We start from the raw sequence: 17358 nt of genomic DNA, 5'->3' as shown, positions 1-17358 counted from the left end.
TGGTGAACCCAACTGCAGATCTAGTATGAGTCATTCAGTCGTGTCCGACTCTTTCCGACCCTATGGACTGTAAACCGCTGGGCTCCTCTATCCATGAAATTCTCCAGGCAAAAATATTGGAGTGGGTTGCCATTTCCTCCTCCAGGGGATCTTTCCCACCCAGGGATCAAACCTGAGTCTCCCACATTGTGGGCAGATTCTTTACTGCTGAGTCACCTGGGAAGTAGATCTAAGAGATTGCTGACTACTAAGAGATACAAGCATTTTTGAGCTGGGAGGAGATAAGAAAGGGTCAATTGACCAAGTTTTGAGCTTCATATTTTGTTTTATTATGAAGACAATAAAAATTTGAGATTGTTTACTTGTACAAAACACAAAGTCAGGCACACACACATAGCACACACACTCCAGAAGTGACACAGTGAGACTTAAAAAAACAATAGAAAGAGACAATGACAGGCCCATCAGGAGATGAACTTTGGAATAACACCACTGTCTTATCATTTGATTTCATTCTGCCTTGAGGGTAGTTACCCTCAGGCAACTGCTAACTTATCTACAAACATCTGCCCAAAAAAAAAAAAAAAATTTTTTTTTAAGGATCCCAAAACTCAAACTCTTCTACCTAGACTAATTGATCCATCATTAAAAGAGTGACAACTAGACATTATGTGTCTCCAGAGGTGATGCAATAAGAAGACATGGCACCATCTATGAAATATCTTGGACTAACTGATCTTGGACTGAAAGTGTAAAAATACAAGAATAACAGAGTAAGTTAAACCTCACCACAAGGAAGTAATCAACCTATCTAGAATGTGGGAAACAGCATAGGGGAAATGGGAAGAAAAAAAAAAAAAAGGTGGGAGAGAGGGAACTCATACAATTTAAAAGAGATTTGACATACATTGACATGAATCAGCCATAGATTTACATGTGTTGGCAAAAACCACTACAATATTGTAAAGTAATTAGCCTCCAACAAATAAAAATAAATGGAAAAAAAATAAAAATAAAATAAAAGAGATTTGAAAGACCTATTGGGCTTCTCTTGTGCTCAGTAGTGAAGAATCCACCTATCAATGCAGGAAACTCAGGTTAGATCCCTGATCAGGGAAGATCCTCTGGAGAAGGAAATGGCAACCCACTCCAGTATTCTTGCCTGGAAAATCCTATGGATAGAGGAGCCTGCAGGCTATAGTCCATGGGGCCGCAAAAGAGTCAGATGTGACTTAACCACTAAACAAGAGCAACAAGGAAAAATCACTGAGCTAGGGAATCATCACTTGAATGTGCCCATAAGTGACACATATGACATAATGTCTAAGATTTGCTTTTAAATAGTCTAGCTAAAAAAAGAAAAATATTGCGTGAATACCTGAAACTTAATTAGATCATTTTTATTTTAGTTGATTCTGGATGGTGAGTAAACAAGGATTCAGAATAGCATTCTCTTTACTGCTGTGTATGTTTGATTTTTATCTATTAATAAAAACCTCAGGCACCGTTGTCAACAAGCTTTCCTTTCAATGCCTGCTTTCAAAGTTGCTCTACTGTCTTCTTAGAAAACTCCTTGCAGGCGTATTTCCTGTTGCCTGAAGAAACACTCCAGAATTCCTACCAGGAATCCTTGGAACAGTCTCAGCCTACTTCACTGTTTTTTCAGTCCATGTTGCTAAAACCCCAGAGCAGAAAAGAGTACCTATCTGGGGCTTCCCTGGTGGTCCAGTGGTTAAGATTCCATCTTGCAATGCAAGATTCCTGGTCCAAGAGGGTCCGATTTGCCAAGAAAAACTAAGCCCATAGAGCCTGAGAGCCACAACTACTGAAGCTCACGTGCCCTGAAGCCTGTGCTCTGCAAGAAGGAAGCCACCACAATGAGAAGCTTATGCACCGCAGCAAGGAGTAGCCCTCACTCACTGCAACTAGAGGAAACTTGTGTGCAGCAAAGATGCAGCACAGCCAGAATATAATAAAGTAAATAAATCTTTAAAAAAAAATAGCTATAAGCAGAGGTTCAGTTCAGTTGCTCAATCGTGTCCGACTCTTTGTGACCCCATGGACTGCAGCACACCAGGCCTCCCTGTCCATCACCAACTCTCAGAGTTTACTCAAACTCATGTCCATTGAGTCAGTGATGCCATCCAACCATCTTATCCTCTGTCGTCCCCTTCTCCTCCTTCCCTCAATCTTTCCCAGCATCAGGATCTTTTCCAGTGAGTCAGTTCTTCACATCAGGTAGCCAAAGTATTGGAGTTTCAGTTTCAGCATCAGTCCATCCAATGAATATTCAGGACTGATTTCCTTTAAGATTGACTGATTGGATCTCCTTGCTGTCCAAGGGACTCTCAAGAGTCTTCTCCAACACCACAGTTCAAAAGCATCAATTCTTCGGTGCTCAGCTTTCTTTATAGTCCAACTCTCACATCCATACATGACTACTGGAAAACTTTGGCTTTGACTAGATGGACCTTTGTGGCAAAGTAATGTCTCTGTTTTTTAATAAACTGTCTAGGTTGGTCATAACTTTTTTCCCCAGAAGCAAGCATCTTTTAATTTCATGGCTGCAGTCTCCATCTGCAGTGATTTTGGAGCCCCCAAAAATTAAGTCTGTCACTGTTTCCCCATCTATTTGCCATGAAGTAATGGGAGCAGACGCCAGAATCTTAGTTTTCTGAATGTTGAGTTTTAAGCCAACTTTTTCACTTCATTCTTTCCCTTTCATCACCTGAAAGATAAATGTAGGGAAGTGAGAGTAAGATGAACTGGGGGTGGTGTGGATTGGCATATATACATTATTGGTACTACGTATGAAATGGACAACTAAGTGAGAATGTGCTATACGGCACAGGGACCTCTACTGAGTGCTCTGCGGTGACCTAAACGGGAAGGAAATCCGAAAAAGAAGAGATATGTGTATATGTATAGCTGATTCACTTTGCCGTATAATAGAAACTAACACATCACTGTAAATCAACTATACTCCAATAAAAATTAATCTTTTTAAAAAGGTAAAAATTAAAAAGATTTTTAAAAAGAAGGATCAATGAGCAGGTACCTAGACGTTCCCCTAACTGCCCACCCCCCACCACTACCACCAATACTATCGCTAATAAAGAAAACATCCTCCCCTACTGCCTATCCCATTCTAGAAGAGTCACCTGTTGGATGGATGAATGAATGAACCTCCATAACTTGACTCTCCCTTCGGACTAAAAGATTTATAAAACCACAAAAATTCCACCATTTAATTTCACCCTTTTTTCTTTCCTTGTTAAACTGCAGTGGGGTAAAAGGGCTAGGCATTTGGGCTACATCTTTCAGAATGTAGAGAAATAGGAGCACAGAGAAAATGTGATAAGTGGTTAGGAGGGAACTGATGGGTCCCACCCCTGAGGGGTGAGAAGGGAACAGAATTTACAGGGATAAGGGTGGCTACCAAAAGGCAAAACTGGAAAGTTGGACCTTTTTTTCAGCTATTTCAAGTTATGACTAAAAAGTCTATATTCCAAGTCATAGAGAGAGTCGTCAAACTGAGTTAATGGGAGAGAACTGCTGGATGGGGAGATAAAACAAGCATGAAAGATGGTCTCCACCAGCACCCTGCTTATAATTTAGCTGGAGGGAGAAAACTTACGGAGCTGAGTGAAACTGTCGGAGCACCGTTACTTTGAGGCTGAATGCTGTTCACCCCACATGGGGTCCAGTCATAGTATGTGAGTTGTCATGAGCAGGATGAGCAAGCAACACCCTGAAGTGGAAGTGGGGACTTCAAGGAGAAGAAATATCCCCTGACCTCAAAGATAAGTAGATTTGGACCAGCTAAGACTTCTCACAAGAAAGAAACAGGGCAAAATATGCAACAAATATATGCCGGGAGCCAGTTATGTGGCAGACACTGTGTTGAGGCTGATACTATATGAAGATGCTGTAACTAAAGCCCTTGCCTTCCCAAGGCTAATTGTCTGTTAGGGAGTCTGAAATGTGCAGCATCTTTATCAAATGTGTGGAGACAAGGACAACTGGAGATGAGAATGTGTATTCCAGAGAAACAGAATCAATAGGGTGTGTGTCTGTGTGTGTGTGTCTGTGTGTGTAGAGAGAGAGAGAGAGACTTTAAGAAATCTGCTCATGTGATTATGGGGTTGGCAAGTCTAAATCTGCAGAGTGGGCAGGCAGACTAGAGACCCAGGAAGAGTTCACATTGCATCTTGAGTCCAAAGGCAGTCTGGAGGCAAAATTCCTTCTTCCTCCAGGGACCTCGGTCTTTTCTCTTAACATCTTCAACTGATTGAACATGATCCACCCACATTATGGAGAGTATTTACTTTACTCAAAGTCTATTGATTTAAAGGTTAATCTCTTAAAAAAAATGCCATCATAGTGACTTTTAGATTGGTGTTTGACCAAATACCTGGGTGCTATGGCCTAGCCAAATTGACACATAAAGTTAACCATCACCAGGCTTCCCTGGTGGCTCAGTGGTAAAGAATCCACCTGCCGATGCAGGAGACACGAGTTCGATCCCTGGTCCAGGAGCAACAAAGCCAGGCACCACGACTACTGAAACCCATGTACCCTAAAGCCTGTGCTCTGCAACAAAAGGAGCCACCACGGTGAGAAGTCTGTGCACCGCAACTGGAGAAAAGCCTGCTCGCAGCAAGGAAGAGCCAGCACAGTCAAAAATATATAAATTAAAGTATTTTTTTTTAATTAACCATCACAGAGTGGGATGTATGTAAGGGCCATAGGTGGTGTGAAAGCCAGACTTGGATGATTCTTGAGCTGTCAACCAGCAGAAGACTATAGGGGCATATCTGGCAGTTTGGAGACAACACCACCCGTCATCTTTACCCCAAGGTCACCAAAGACAACACCTTTACCTCACCCCCCCATCTTCTTGTGGCTGGTACTTCCTTCCCAGGAAGCCAAGTCCCACCCTCTGGTGTTTACACCTGCTCACCCACCCTGATTGGAAAAGCAGGGGACCCTGGTGTTTTGCTTCCTAACTCTACAGCCAGGAACCCAGACACACAAGTCACATTTTGCATTTTATAAAGCCCAGGTAAATAGAACGGAAAATTCATTTTCAATTTTGAAGTCTTTTAAAGCAACTCATATTTTCTGTTTTAGGTCGAAATAAGTAACTGACACTGACTCTGAAACGCAGCTGCTGAACTTGACTTAGGAAGCAAAGGACCACTGACCGCGCTCTCTGCATCAACACGTCTCTCTTCCTTCCAGAGGGTGGACCGCACCTCCCCGCTTCTCCACGAGTCACGGAGTTCTCCGGGCACAGCCCACGTATTATTAGCCTTGTTTGCTAGATGAGTTGTAGGTGCTTGGGTGGGTATTTTTTTTAGTCATTTCCTTCTTAAAAGAAGACTTGTAAATTGTACCCCCAAAATCAGTTTTTAATTTTTTAACAATATTTAATGTGAGGCATGCGACATGAAAAAAACATTCTGTGAAAACCTTCCACAGTCAATTCTAAGAGGAATGTGGGTTTGTGTAGTTGAGGTGTCAGGTCCCCATTGCTGCCTGCTGTGACCTCAGACCTGACAGAGTTCACATGGTAGATGTCACCTGGGGTTTCTCAGCAGCAAGTTAGATACCATGACAGCTGATCAATGGGTACAGAGAGTGGATCAGGCTTTCAGAATGAGTATGGATCAATTGTTCACCCCCACCAGACAAAACAGGGAATCCTCCTTTGTTCTCAACTTTCCAAAACCCAGAATAATTGTATGGCAATCTAAATGTTCAGATGTGTGAATGACATCTTGTTCTTCCTGTGTTCTGGAAAATTATATATCTTGGGTGTAAGAAAGAGTGAAATGACCAGTAGAACATCTTTGCCCTTTGGAGGGAATCTGGGTATCTCTGAGGTTCAGATTTTTTACCCTTTATCCCAGACCTGCCATTGGCACCCAGACCTAAATATACAGCTTATAGGTTCATGGGACAGAAATCACAACCTTAAATCTGCAATCGGAAGTGTTGCTCTTAATATATTCCAAAAAAGTATCAAAATGGCATGGAGTTCTCTATATACTTCTAAAGAAGTATATATACCTCTATTGGTTCTACATCAACTTTTCTTTCTTCTAACCTATTCCAATAACCAAGAAAGTAATATGGGAAGCATAATTTTCCATGGAAGAAAAGAACTCTCTTGAAAACACATCACATTTTTTTTCCATTCTTATCTTTCAATTGCTATTTCCCATATCAAAATAAGCTTTGCTCATTTTGTGCAACAACCAGGATTGGTCATCCTAGAGGCCGTGAAATTGGGTGAAATTGGGCACTACTTAATCCAGAAGTTGTTAACCTGGCCCATGAACCTCTAAGTCAGTCTACAACCCATCTTAAATGGTGTCTACTTTTTTGTATCTCTGTAGAGGCTTTCATTTCCTACTTCTTCCAAGTCCATATATCTTATGAGATCGCCTTAAGACTGAGAATTTATGCAATAAAGTCCACCCTGGTTCATGACAAACAGCGTGGGCTTTCTGGAGGCCTGCTATACTCACAGCCTCCTCTGGACTGTGTCTCCCATCAGTCAGCTGACATCCACTGAATCCCATCACTTCTCATTCCACTGAATAAACCAAATTCAAAATGAACTGGAGGTAGCAGAGAGTAGGGAGAAAAACCAGTCCAAGTCGCCTTGTACAGTTGAGGGCGGTGAATCCTCAGGGGTTTGCCAATGTGTCCAGAGTCCTGCTGTGTCCCAGGGGTATGTTTCGTGGTGGCCCAAGGAAGGAGAAGCTGGAGGACAAAGGCAGCGAGGGGGATGGGTCCCCAGCCCACCCCTGTGGCCTTGCAGAGTGCTGACGTCTCAAGCCTAGAGAACTCCTCATCTGCAAGTACAACAACACTCCCTCCCTCCCAAGGGTAAGGTGAGGATTAGTTGGAAATGTACCAAAATTAAGAGGCAGATCTCACTGTCATGTCAGAGCAACAAGTTGGATCCTGTCTAGAGGTCTTGCTACCCACTCAAGTACTGTGAAAACCCCATGCAAACTCCAAACTCTTCCAAGCTTCCTAAAAAATAGCTTGAAAAACTTGCCCGTATTCAATAGATTAGAAATAATATTCACTAAACAGTGCATTTCTTAATTTACAAGTAATTTTTACCTTCAAATACAAGATGAATACATAGTATTACTAGGGAAGAAGCTAATAGAATATATAAAAAATGTAGAAAATCAGTAAGACGGAAGAATAAAATTAACATTTAAATATTTTAAACTGTCATTTCATCATCCCCTCCACACATACACACACAAACAAAACACAGTGAACATTTCACAAAATATTACCACACTAACTTGCGTTGCCTTCGTATAAATTTGAACATACTTCTACAAAGCACTGCAGAGTCCTAGATCTTGTCTAACTGCAGATTTGAGGAGGAAATCCTTGTAATAGTCATCTTTCTATGTATATTCAATATATGGAACTACTTGATATGGTATGTGTGTTTTTAGTTTTTAATCTTTCTTCATTGAAGCTATCACTGTTTCAGACCCCAATCCCATCAATCCATAATGATAATTCTAAAGTTCCAGAAATGCTGCCCTTCATCAGAAGCAAGCCAGATAGGTCTCCTGTCGGCTCTCCCTCCCCTGGAGTTCCTCTGTACCTCTCCTAATCCCACCAGTCTTCAGAAGTTATGCTTATTTAAGACCAATGGATGAAAAGATGCACAGGCTTTGCAATAACACTCAGCAGCCACCCCTTGATCTGGGTAATTCCGACACAGAACTGTCAAGCTTGCTGCCTCTTTGTTGTTTAGTCGCTCAGTCATGTCTGACTCTTTGCGACCCCTGGACTGTAGCCCTGGACTAGACTCCTCCGTCCATGGAATTTTCCAGGCAAGAATACTGGAGTGGGTTGCCATTTCCTTCTCCAGGGATCTCCCCGACCCAGGGATGGAGCCTGCATCTCCTGCATTGGCAGGAGGATTCTTTAGTGCTGAGCCACCAGGGAAGCCCCTTCCTGCGTCTTAGAAGTGAGCATTTCCAGCTTTTGCAGCTTCCTGTTTTAGGGAATCCACGCCACACCGTGCATCACACGGCAGCACTTTCAACAAAGGCATGTTTCCTGTCGTGTACGTTCCTGCCTCATCTTGACTTCTCTGTATACAAGTGTGTGTCTGGTCAAAGTGAGGGGAAATGAACATGTATTTTTAGCCTGGGTCCATTGGGTAGAATTTCCTCATCCTAGAAGATGATCCAGCTCCAGGTTCAAGCACTCTTCTCAGAAATGGCCCCAGTAAAGCTGGAGATGGGACACCCAGTGCCCATGAGCCCCTTAGCAGTTCTCACTGTCCTGAGCGCTGATTAGAATGGAGATGGGGAAAGTTAAAACCACTTTATTTTTCCCTCTGTGAACCATCCTGGCATTGTGTCTTGTGAGCTTTGTCCACCCCTACCCCAGACTGCGTCTTCCATCTGGCATCAATGACTTTTCCTTTCATCAGTGTCTTCTGCTGCCATTGTGCAGTTAAGATGTTTTCTAATTTACTTTCAAGGTAGCAAAAGTGAAGCAGAGGACTTACAGCAGAGGAGGGGCTGAATTAGAAAATTCCCGAGACAGAATCCATATAGGGTGTGGAACAGCCTCAAACAGATTTCTCTGATTTCCCTTTATCTGCCCGGAGTTTGGGCAGAAAGATGCAGAAAGGGCTATTCCCCTGCTGCTCATGTTCATCGAACCCTTCGGGTCAGTTTCCAAAGGTCACAGTGCAGATAATGATTCAGCGTTCTTTATTTTCTACTGTTCTTATAGAATCTGGTTTCTTTTCAGTTGCATTGAAATGTAATCTTAAAGACTTCTGTTTTCTTCTCTGCCTTTGTCCAAGGATAGAGAAGCACCTGGGAAGGCTGGAATAAAGTGAAGGTATTATTAAAAAAAAAAAAAAAAAAAAAGGAGAAATTTCTCTTAGGAAAAACTCTAAGACAGTACATACAGAAGTGTCTTAGCCTGCCACCTGCTGTACAACGTCAAGATATGTGTCCCTGAAACAAAAACTTGGGTCCATCACTCCAAGCTGAGAGGCTGTTGGCTTACCTGTTTTGAAGATAACTTGACATCCTGCCTAGGAAAACACTGACTTTCATTCTTTTTCCCTCCAGAAAAATAGGCCCTACTATTTCCTATAGTGGTATAGTGACGCTAGTGGTAAAGAGCCCACCTGCCAATGGTGGAGACATAAAAGACACGAGTTCAATCCCTGGGTCAGGAGGATCCCCTGGAGGAGGGCATGGCAACCCACTCCAGTATTCTTGCCCGGAGAAGCCCATGGACAGAGGAACCTGGCAGGTAACAGGCCATGGGGTCACAAAGAGTCAGACACGACTGAAGTGACTTAGCACATAGCACACATTTCCTGTAGACCTAGGTAAGGGAGGCAGCCAGTTTTAAGAGGCTGAATCTAGCAAACTATGACAAGACTACCATCTGTCTCTGTTAATGGTTGAACCACTCATGGTTGAGAAGAATTTGTCTTCATCAACACCAGTTGAAATATACATTGCAAAGCTGGAGAGAACCATCGTGATTCAGCTAAACTGAGGAGGAAGTAAAAACCAAAATTGCTCATTTCAGTCTTTGCAAATTAGAAAGGAATCCTGCCAAGAATAAACAGATCTTCACTTCACACCTAATTTAAAAATGTATAGTGTCCCGAAATATGGATTCAGTACGGAGTAAACATTCTGGCTAAGTATCTCTCAAAGGAAATACTCACTTATCATTACAGGGTTACATAGTATGTAAATAGGAGAACTTCTGCAGTTGATTAGAATTCAAATGTTCTGACTCAACCTTTTAGCCCATGTTAGTAGCTCTTGCAATGGATAACTGAATTAAGTAGAAAACAATATCAGTAATTGATCTTTTTTAAACTTAGAATGTCTCTTTTTCTTATTTCCTTCCTGTTTAAGAGTCATCTGTAACCTTTGCTAGATTGAAGGTCTACCTATGTTCCCTGCTCAAATATTCATGATAAATAAATAAGCCTGTAACTCAAGGATATTACGCCCAAAAGTAGAACTGATGAAGGGAATCACTGCTCACATAACTGCATAGTGTGTAATGAAGAAAGGGAGTGAATGTATCTGAACTATTAGAAGAATGTGTTTATTAGTAAAGAATTCTTCAAAAAACCATTCTCAAAAAATTCACAATTTGTGGGCAGCATTTCTCTCTTTATCCTGGAAAAGCTTAATTTCTTTATTGTGGGCTAAATGGGAAAAAAAAAACTCCATTACTCGAAGGTAGGTAAATCTTCTTAAATATGGATATCTGTAGAGAAGTTTGGTGCCAAGTGATACATAAATCATCTTTCATGGAGTTGCAAGCATATAAAGAGGAAGAAATACATGAGATACAGAAGTATTGAAAGAATTCCAAATATGTTTTGACCTGAAACTGATAACTATATTAAGTAAAAAGAAGGAGAAATAATAAGAAAAGAAAGGAAGGAGTAAAGAAGAAAAGAAAGAGAAAGAAAGAGGAGGGAGGAAAAAGGAGGGAAGAATTCAAATCTGAAATTCTACCTAGTTTGGATTTGGACACATCAGTCCTTAATTTGGGGTTATTGTTGTTGTTTCTTTGAGTGACTGAACACTTGGACCATTTTGCATTTAGCACACACTTTTCCTTTGCTCTCTAGAATTAAGTTATTTTTATAACAGTTTGAAGAAACCAATTATCTAGTTATTCTCATAGAATTGCTTTGGCAGTCAACATTGTCAATCTGTATTTGTTAGGATTAGGGTTACTTAGGGCTTCCCAGGTGGCTCAATGGTAAAGAATCTGCCTGTAATGCAGGAAACCTGGGTTTGATCCCTGGGTCAGGAAGATCCCCTGGAGAGGGAATGGCTACCCTCTCCAGTATTGTTGCCTGGAGAATCCCATGGACAGAGGAGCCTGGCAGGCTATGGTCCATGCGGTCACAAAGAGTCAGACACAACTGAGCAACTGAAGAGCCACAGCAGCAGTGTTACCTACAAATGACAGGAAAGAAAGATGGCAGTGACTTCAGTAAGACCCAGGTCTATATCTCTTCATATTTCAAAATCTTGGAGATAGTCAGCAAAGAGCTGGGCTTGGGTTCCCTAGAGACAGGGACCCAGGCTCCTTCTCTCTCATTGCTTCAGTATGTCTCCTGCCATTCTCAAGATCATAACATGATTCTAGATGGCTGCCAAAGTTCCAGCCATTGTTTTTGTATTCCAGCTAAAAAGGGGACAGAGAATGGTGCTTCTTTCACTTAAGGATGTGTCTCACATGTTGCACACACTACTTGGTTCATCCCAAGTTCAGCTGCAAGGAAAGCTAAAAATTATAGTCTTTATCAATGGTGGCCTTGTGCTCATCTAAAATTTAGGGGTTCGATTTCTTAGTAGCAAAGGGAAATGTATACTGAAGAATGTTTAGCAGTCTCTGCTACACAGTTCAGACTAGTGGGCATGGTTTTTTGGAAGAATATTTTCATTTACTTTGATTACAATGCATTATAAAAAAAATACATAATATTCTTCAATACTGAGGAATTATCAGCTCTGTGAAATGAGAATTTCTACCTCATCTTTCTGCCTTCTTAGAAATAAAATAATAAACTTATGACACAAGATCCTTCTATGTTTCCCGTAATTCTGCAGAATATATTTTAATTTTCCTTCTCTGGAAATTAAATTGCAATCTAATGTATTGCTTGGTTCTTATTGTTCTGCTACAAACATACATTAATTCTTCTATGATCATAACTCTTCAACTCTTATTGTGGCAACACCCTTTCTTCTGATTTGATTGGGTGTGCCATTATTTTCTTTTCATTCACCAAATATGTGATGGACGTTTGTGATTAGGGAGATGGGGAAGGACATTCAAGTAAAAAATATATGACCCTTACTTTTCTGTTATTTTCTCTCAGTAAAAGTTGGACTTGTGTTTCCTTTCAACCTCTAAGAACATAATATTGGCTAGAGACGAATAGGTACAGTCATCCTCTGTATCCATGAGAAATTGGTTCCAGGAGCCCCCACAGAAACCAAAATCCTCGAAGTTCAAGTCCCTTAAATAAGGTGACACAAACAATAAAAACAGTCACCCCCCTCCCCATTCCTGCACCAACACTCCAGATGGGCATATCAGAAACCCGTGGAGACAAAGAGCAGAGTGTATTTTAAACTACTTGGTAGTCTGTTTCTCTAAGAATAAATACAGTTGAGGGAAATCATAAACTGTTTTTGTAATTAGATTTTATCATATGTTCCTCCAAGACTCTGTGAGTCAGTGTGTGTGTGTGTGTGTGTGTGTGTGTGTGTGTGAATGAGTGACAGAGAAACAGAGAAACCTTCCAGGTACTACTCATTAAACAATATTCCTCAAAATGATTTCTGTTGCTGAAAAGTGTTAGTTGTAGTCCCTCACACCTTGTACCTGCAAATCTGGCTGCTGACACTGATCACCAAGATAAGATTGGTTCACTTATCTATGCTGAACACACCCATATACACACCAACTTCACTGAGCACATCCTTTTTTAAATAATGTACCATGTGGCCCATGTTCCTGAAGGATAAATAGTATAAGATTGTTTTAGGGATCGACAGTTAAAAGAAGAAAGATGCCTGAGACAATATGTTCTTTTCTCTGCAAGATCAGGCTGTTGCCTTGAAAGGACCTCAGCAATTGGTTTGCTCAGCTGAGGGATGAGGAGACAGATGGAGGCTGGTAGCTCAGAGGCTTGCCCCTCCTCCCACCCGATCTGCTAGACAAGCAGTCCGTCCAGCCTTCTTTTCTTCCATTGGGCGGTCATTGGCTATCACGAGTCTGGACTGAACCATCCCTTGGCTGTTGACGGAAATCTTATGAATTATTTTCATCTGGGCTCATGCTGATGGCTCCTTCCACTCCACCTTTCCTCTGCCTGTATCTGAGCGTCAGCAAATCCCAACCAGTGGCCTTGCCTCTTGTCACTTTGTCTTCACAGGACCAAAAAACATCTCAGACCTCAGATTGCTGCTCTTCACTTCCCGAAAGACAGAACTGCTCTGTCCTGCCTCCCTTCTTCTTTTTTTATTCTAAAGAAACGTGATTCTATCTGCCCCAGTCGAGCCTTCTGCTTTTTTTGTCAACCAATAGAGAGTTTCCCTTCAACTACAGTACCAGATATCAGGCTCTTCTCAAGACTTTCATTCCCAAGGAAGTGGTTTTGTAAATAATTGCTTCAGGTCACTTTTTAACTGCCTCACATGGTTTCCTTTCTTTTAAACCTCTTTTTTATAAACCTAAACTAGCAGTCATTGAATTCACTCTTAACAGAATAGTTTTCTTGGGTCTCCTATGTAAAATGAAACTAAGAGCCTTGTCATTGAAGTCAGTACACTGCAGCACTCAGATCATGATGGTACACGTACAATAGTCTACATGTGAATAGTAATCAGCTTCTGCTTCCCTCGTCATAACTTGCCTTGTGTTAAGCAGACTTTTCTTTGCATTGTCCAGGGTATTTATCATTCTAAACTGTCACATTTAACCCATGTATTCAACCAATATCTAGAAATATTTATTTAGGCCCTTCTATGGCTTTTCTTTTTTGTCATCACTCTAAGTAAGAAAGTTGTTTCCTGTGCTAAATATTTTAAAGCAAAATATAATATATAGAGCACCAGGTTCAGTAACTTTAGATATTGTAATCTGGGGCAAGTTAAATGGCATGCTTGTTTTTATAGGGCAAGCAAAACTCATTAATCCCACTTTATTTATTATTTTTAAACCACTTGTTTAACGTGGTGAGTTAAGAGGAAAAAAGATTGATCTTTGGGTTTTTTTTTTAACATCACAAAGAAGAGCCATTGATTACTCAAATATCCAAAGTTCACCCGGAAATCGAAATCACTTTGCCCTCTGGAAAGTTATTTTTGTGCTCTAAGGCTTACAAGGACCTGGCTCTGAAGTCTCTGAGCCTGAGTCACATTGGTCCCAACAATCTTTGTCAAGAAGGAAGTTTCAAGGGAGGGTCGAGAGGGGGGTCTTCTGATCCTGTTTTATTTCCACTTTTGCTTCAGGGCCCATGGCGGTCGACTCTCCTTGAATAAAATAAATTCTGCCTGATCTTCACATTTCCATATCTGTAAATATGGGGCCACAAGATAATTAAAACCTCTTAAGAAAGTGGAGAGATTTCATTAAAGCTCCCCTGCAAATCTAAGACACCATATGATGGATGCTTAGGGTAGCACAGGATCTTCTTAGCATCCATGACAACTGTAATAAGGTTACATTCCTATGTTCTCATAAAGACATAGATACTCCAATTTCCTCCTATATAACTCAAAGGGAATTTGGGCATTAGCACTTCAAAATACTTCCAAGTCCTTAGAGGAATATTTGAAGTGAAAAGTACTAATTTTCTAAAGCAAAATACATCTTATTCTCTTTCTGAATAATAAAGTTATTTCTCACCTCCCGATAGAAATGCATAGGTGAGAACTGCTGCTGAGACCGTCCCAATCTGAAAATACTAAGGAATTTCTGCCATTATAGGTACAAAGGCAAGAAAACATTGTCTTCTCAGTGCGCTTTCCTTTCCGATTTTTCTGAGACTTCTTTATACGAGACACGAACTCTGCTACCTGGCAACCTCTGCCCACAGCAGAACTGAGAACCAAGGAACAAACAAAAACAGTCTTTGACTACCCCAATAAATGTTACAAAACCCACACTCTGAAACTCCTGAGTTTTTCCCATAGAAAAGCTCTTCAACCCTCTTTTTAAATCCTATTGACTCAATTTACACACAATTCTAATTATTTTCATGACATTTTCATGCCATGACATTTCATGTATTTTTCAAGTAAAAGTAGAAAATTAAATATAGGTATTGTATACAATATGCAGAAATATAATAATTTAACATATTCTCCCAAACTAAAAGAACAGAGATAGAGAACTAATATAAAAAATTCTACAGCACAGCTGTCTGGAGATATGTAAGGTAAGAATGAATACACTTAGTAGAGTCTGTGGGTAACATTGTTATTGCTTCCAGGAATAGCATTTTGTTCATACAGTGATAAATCCAGATTATCAATAAAAACATTTATTGTAAATTAGGAACCCCTTAGTCAAGATATTGTCCTTTCATTTGCCCTAAAATTATAGTATTGATTTTTATTTATTTACTTTGTCATCTACTGGAAAAGTTTTCAAATAACCACACAGATCTTCAATGTCTATAATTTGAATGGAAACACTTTAAATGTGGCACTGCTGTGCTCCATGTAACCTGCACAACTTTATACACTGGCCCTGTGGTGAACAAGTTCTTCTTAAATAATTGGGCACATAAATTTTATTTAAAAAAACTCACCATCCAAAACGGTTAAAATAAAGACACTTGGGTTTTCAGAAGGTTCAAGTCTCAGTAACATCAAAGATATACCCTGAATATTCTGAATGGGAGCCATGTTCTAATAAGATTCTCTCTCTGGGGAAAAAATGAAGAGATTTTCAAGATTGTGGTTCTTGGTATTAGTTCTCTGGCATTCTCCCCTTCAATAAATTTTCTTCCATATTGTGGTTCCCAAATTATCTCTTCTATTAGAATGCCCTGATATTTTCAGTTGCAAGGATAACAAAGTCCTGGAGATGTTTCGCAGACAAGGGGAGCTTTTGCAGAAAGCATGAGTGTGGCAAGCTTTTTCCAAGGGAGGGGTTACCCTCCTTCTCCATTTGCCAAAACAGACTTCTTCCTGGTGCATCCTTGGCCTAGCAGAGCTCTTCTTTCTGATAAAAGCAGCATATAGCAAACTGGGATGTGTTGTTACTTCTTCATTCATGGAAAGTCTGATACGCACTTTGGTGCATAAAATTGACAATACCTAGAAGATACTCCTGCTCTTGAAGTTTCTTTGTGGGTAGGGACCACACTAGCATTTGGTACACCAGCTCCTCAAGAGAGACAGGATTAGATGACCTCCTTGCAGCCACACCAGCATCCCCAGGTGTCTAGCTACAGCTGCTGCTTCCTTTCAAAACACACCTCTCAGCACCTGCTGCATGTGATGGTCTGAGTGGGCAGTAGAGAGATGAAGGAAGATCATAACAGGGTTTGCCCACGGGGAGCTCACAGACAGGAGCATGAAGAAGAGTATTGACCTCACAGCCCTGAACCAATGCCTGCTGGTGCTCTGCAAGGTGGGGGTGCTGAGACTTTGCTTCCTCCAGATTCCAGGTCCCAGCTCACAACATCACTGTTTCTGCCTATGACTCAGGAAAGGCTTAGCATCTACCTTGCGCAAGAAGCCGGGGTAGTATACACATCTTTGCCTTGAGAAGTTTACAGAAGAAATCCCAATAGCTTTCAGGTAGCCGGTAACTTGCTTTCCTGGGTCCAGCCTCTAACAAGGACACGTGTCCACACTATCATACCGAGGTTTCACTAGTCCAGAGGCTGCCCCTTCCATCTGGGCCAACCTGTGCCATCTTTTCTGTTGTGACTCTGGATGAAAAGAGTAAAACGGACCAAATGAGCCCCCTACCACTCACGACCTGAATCACAAATGCCAGGACTGCAGTCACCCCTCAGACAAACCAAAGCCAGTCTGAAGGGCCTCTGAATTCACATCAAAGCTCCTCACAATCAAAGGCAATCACAGTTGCTACTCACTCAAGTGATTTTCTTGCTTCATCTCTGATGATCCGAGGGTGGTAGCATAGCGTTTCTAGGCTGACAGATCACTGTTTAAATAAAATGCAGAGCAGGCAAAGTAAGGGGGCTCCGTAAAGGAGGAAATGCAAGGCGGGAAGCATCGGTGCAGAGATGACACAACATGTAATTGTTTCTTTGGTATTATTTCTAACTAACTCGATATTATTATTTACTGAAAGCAGCAGAGGAGTACTGAAATGGTGAGAATGCCTCTAAGTCTCTTTATCGCTGTGAATAACAGAATCCAAGTTAATTTGTCCTCACATTAGTAACATCAACTCTGCCATCTTATGGAAAATATGGGAAGTACTTAAAGCATTTCGGTCTATTTCAAAGGCAAGGATCTGCTGGTTAGAGGACAGAAGGACATGGCCTACGTATTTCTACATGTTTTTAACCTTTCAGATTTTTTTAAAACATCATTAAAAAAAAAAAAACTTTCAGTCTTAAACGATTCTTAGATTACTTGCCAACCAATGTGTATCTCAGTCTCAACACTTAAACTTCGTGTACAAATCTTGGATAATATTTTGTATCAGTATGAATTTCTACTGCCCCCGAACACTGTGTAGTGATTTCATTGTATACTAACTTCTTTTCTACAGATCTCTGAGCTACCAGGT

The 17358-nt window shown here is 40.9% G+C and overlaps 1 protein-coding gene across 1 annotated transcript in view; it reads left to right on the top strand.

Moving 5' to 3' along the window:
* Positions 1-6829, top strand: part of NKAIN3 (sodium/potassium transporting ATPase interacting 3) — a 513211-nt gene extending 506382 nt beyond the window's left edge. Inside the window, exon 6 of the mRNA XM_065903180.1 lies at positions 5134-6829. Within this exon, the coding sequence (XP_065759252.1) occupies positions 5134-5147 (14 nt within the window). The 3' untranslated portion in view covers positions 5148-6829. The remainder of the gene's footprint in view (positions 1-5133) is intronic.
* The last annotated feature ends 10529 nt before the right edge of the window (positions 6830-17358 follow it).

The sequence above is a fragment of the Muntiacus reevesi genome, chromosome 12 (genome assembly GCF_963930625.1).
Source record: "Muntiacus reevesi chromosome 12, mMunRee1.1, whole genome shotgun sequence".
Lineage (NCBI taxonomy): Eukaryota > Metazoa > Chordata > Mammalia > Artiodactyla > Cervidae > Muntiacus > Muntiacus reevesi.
This window is presented reverse-complemented; position numbering and strand designations above follow the sequence as displayed.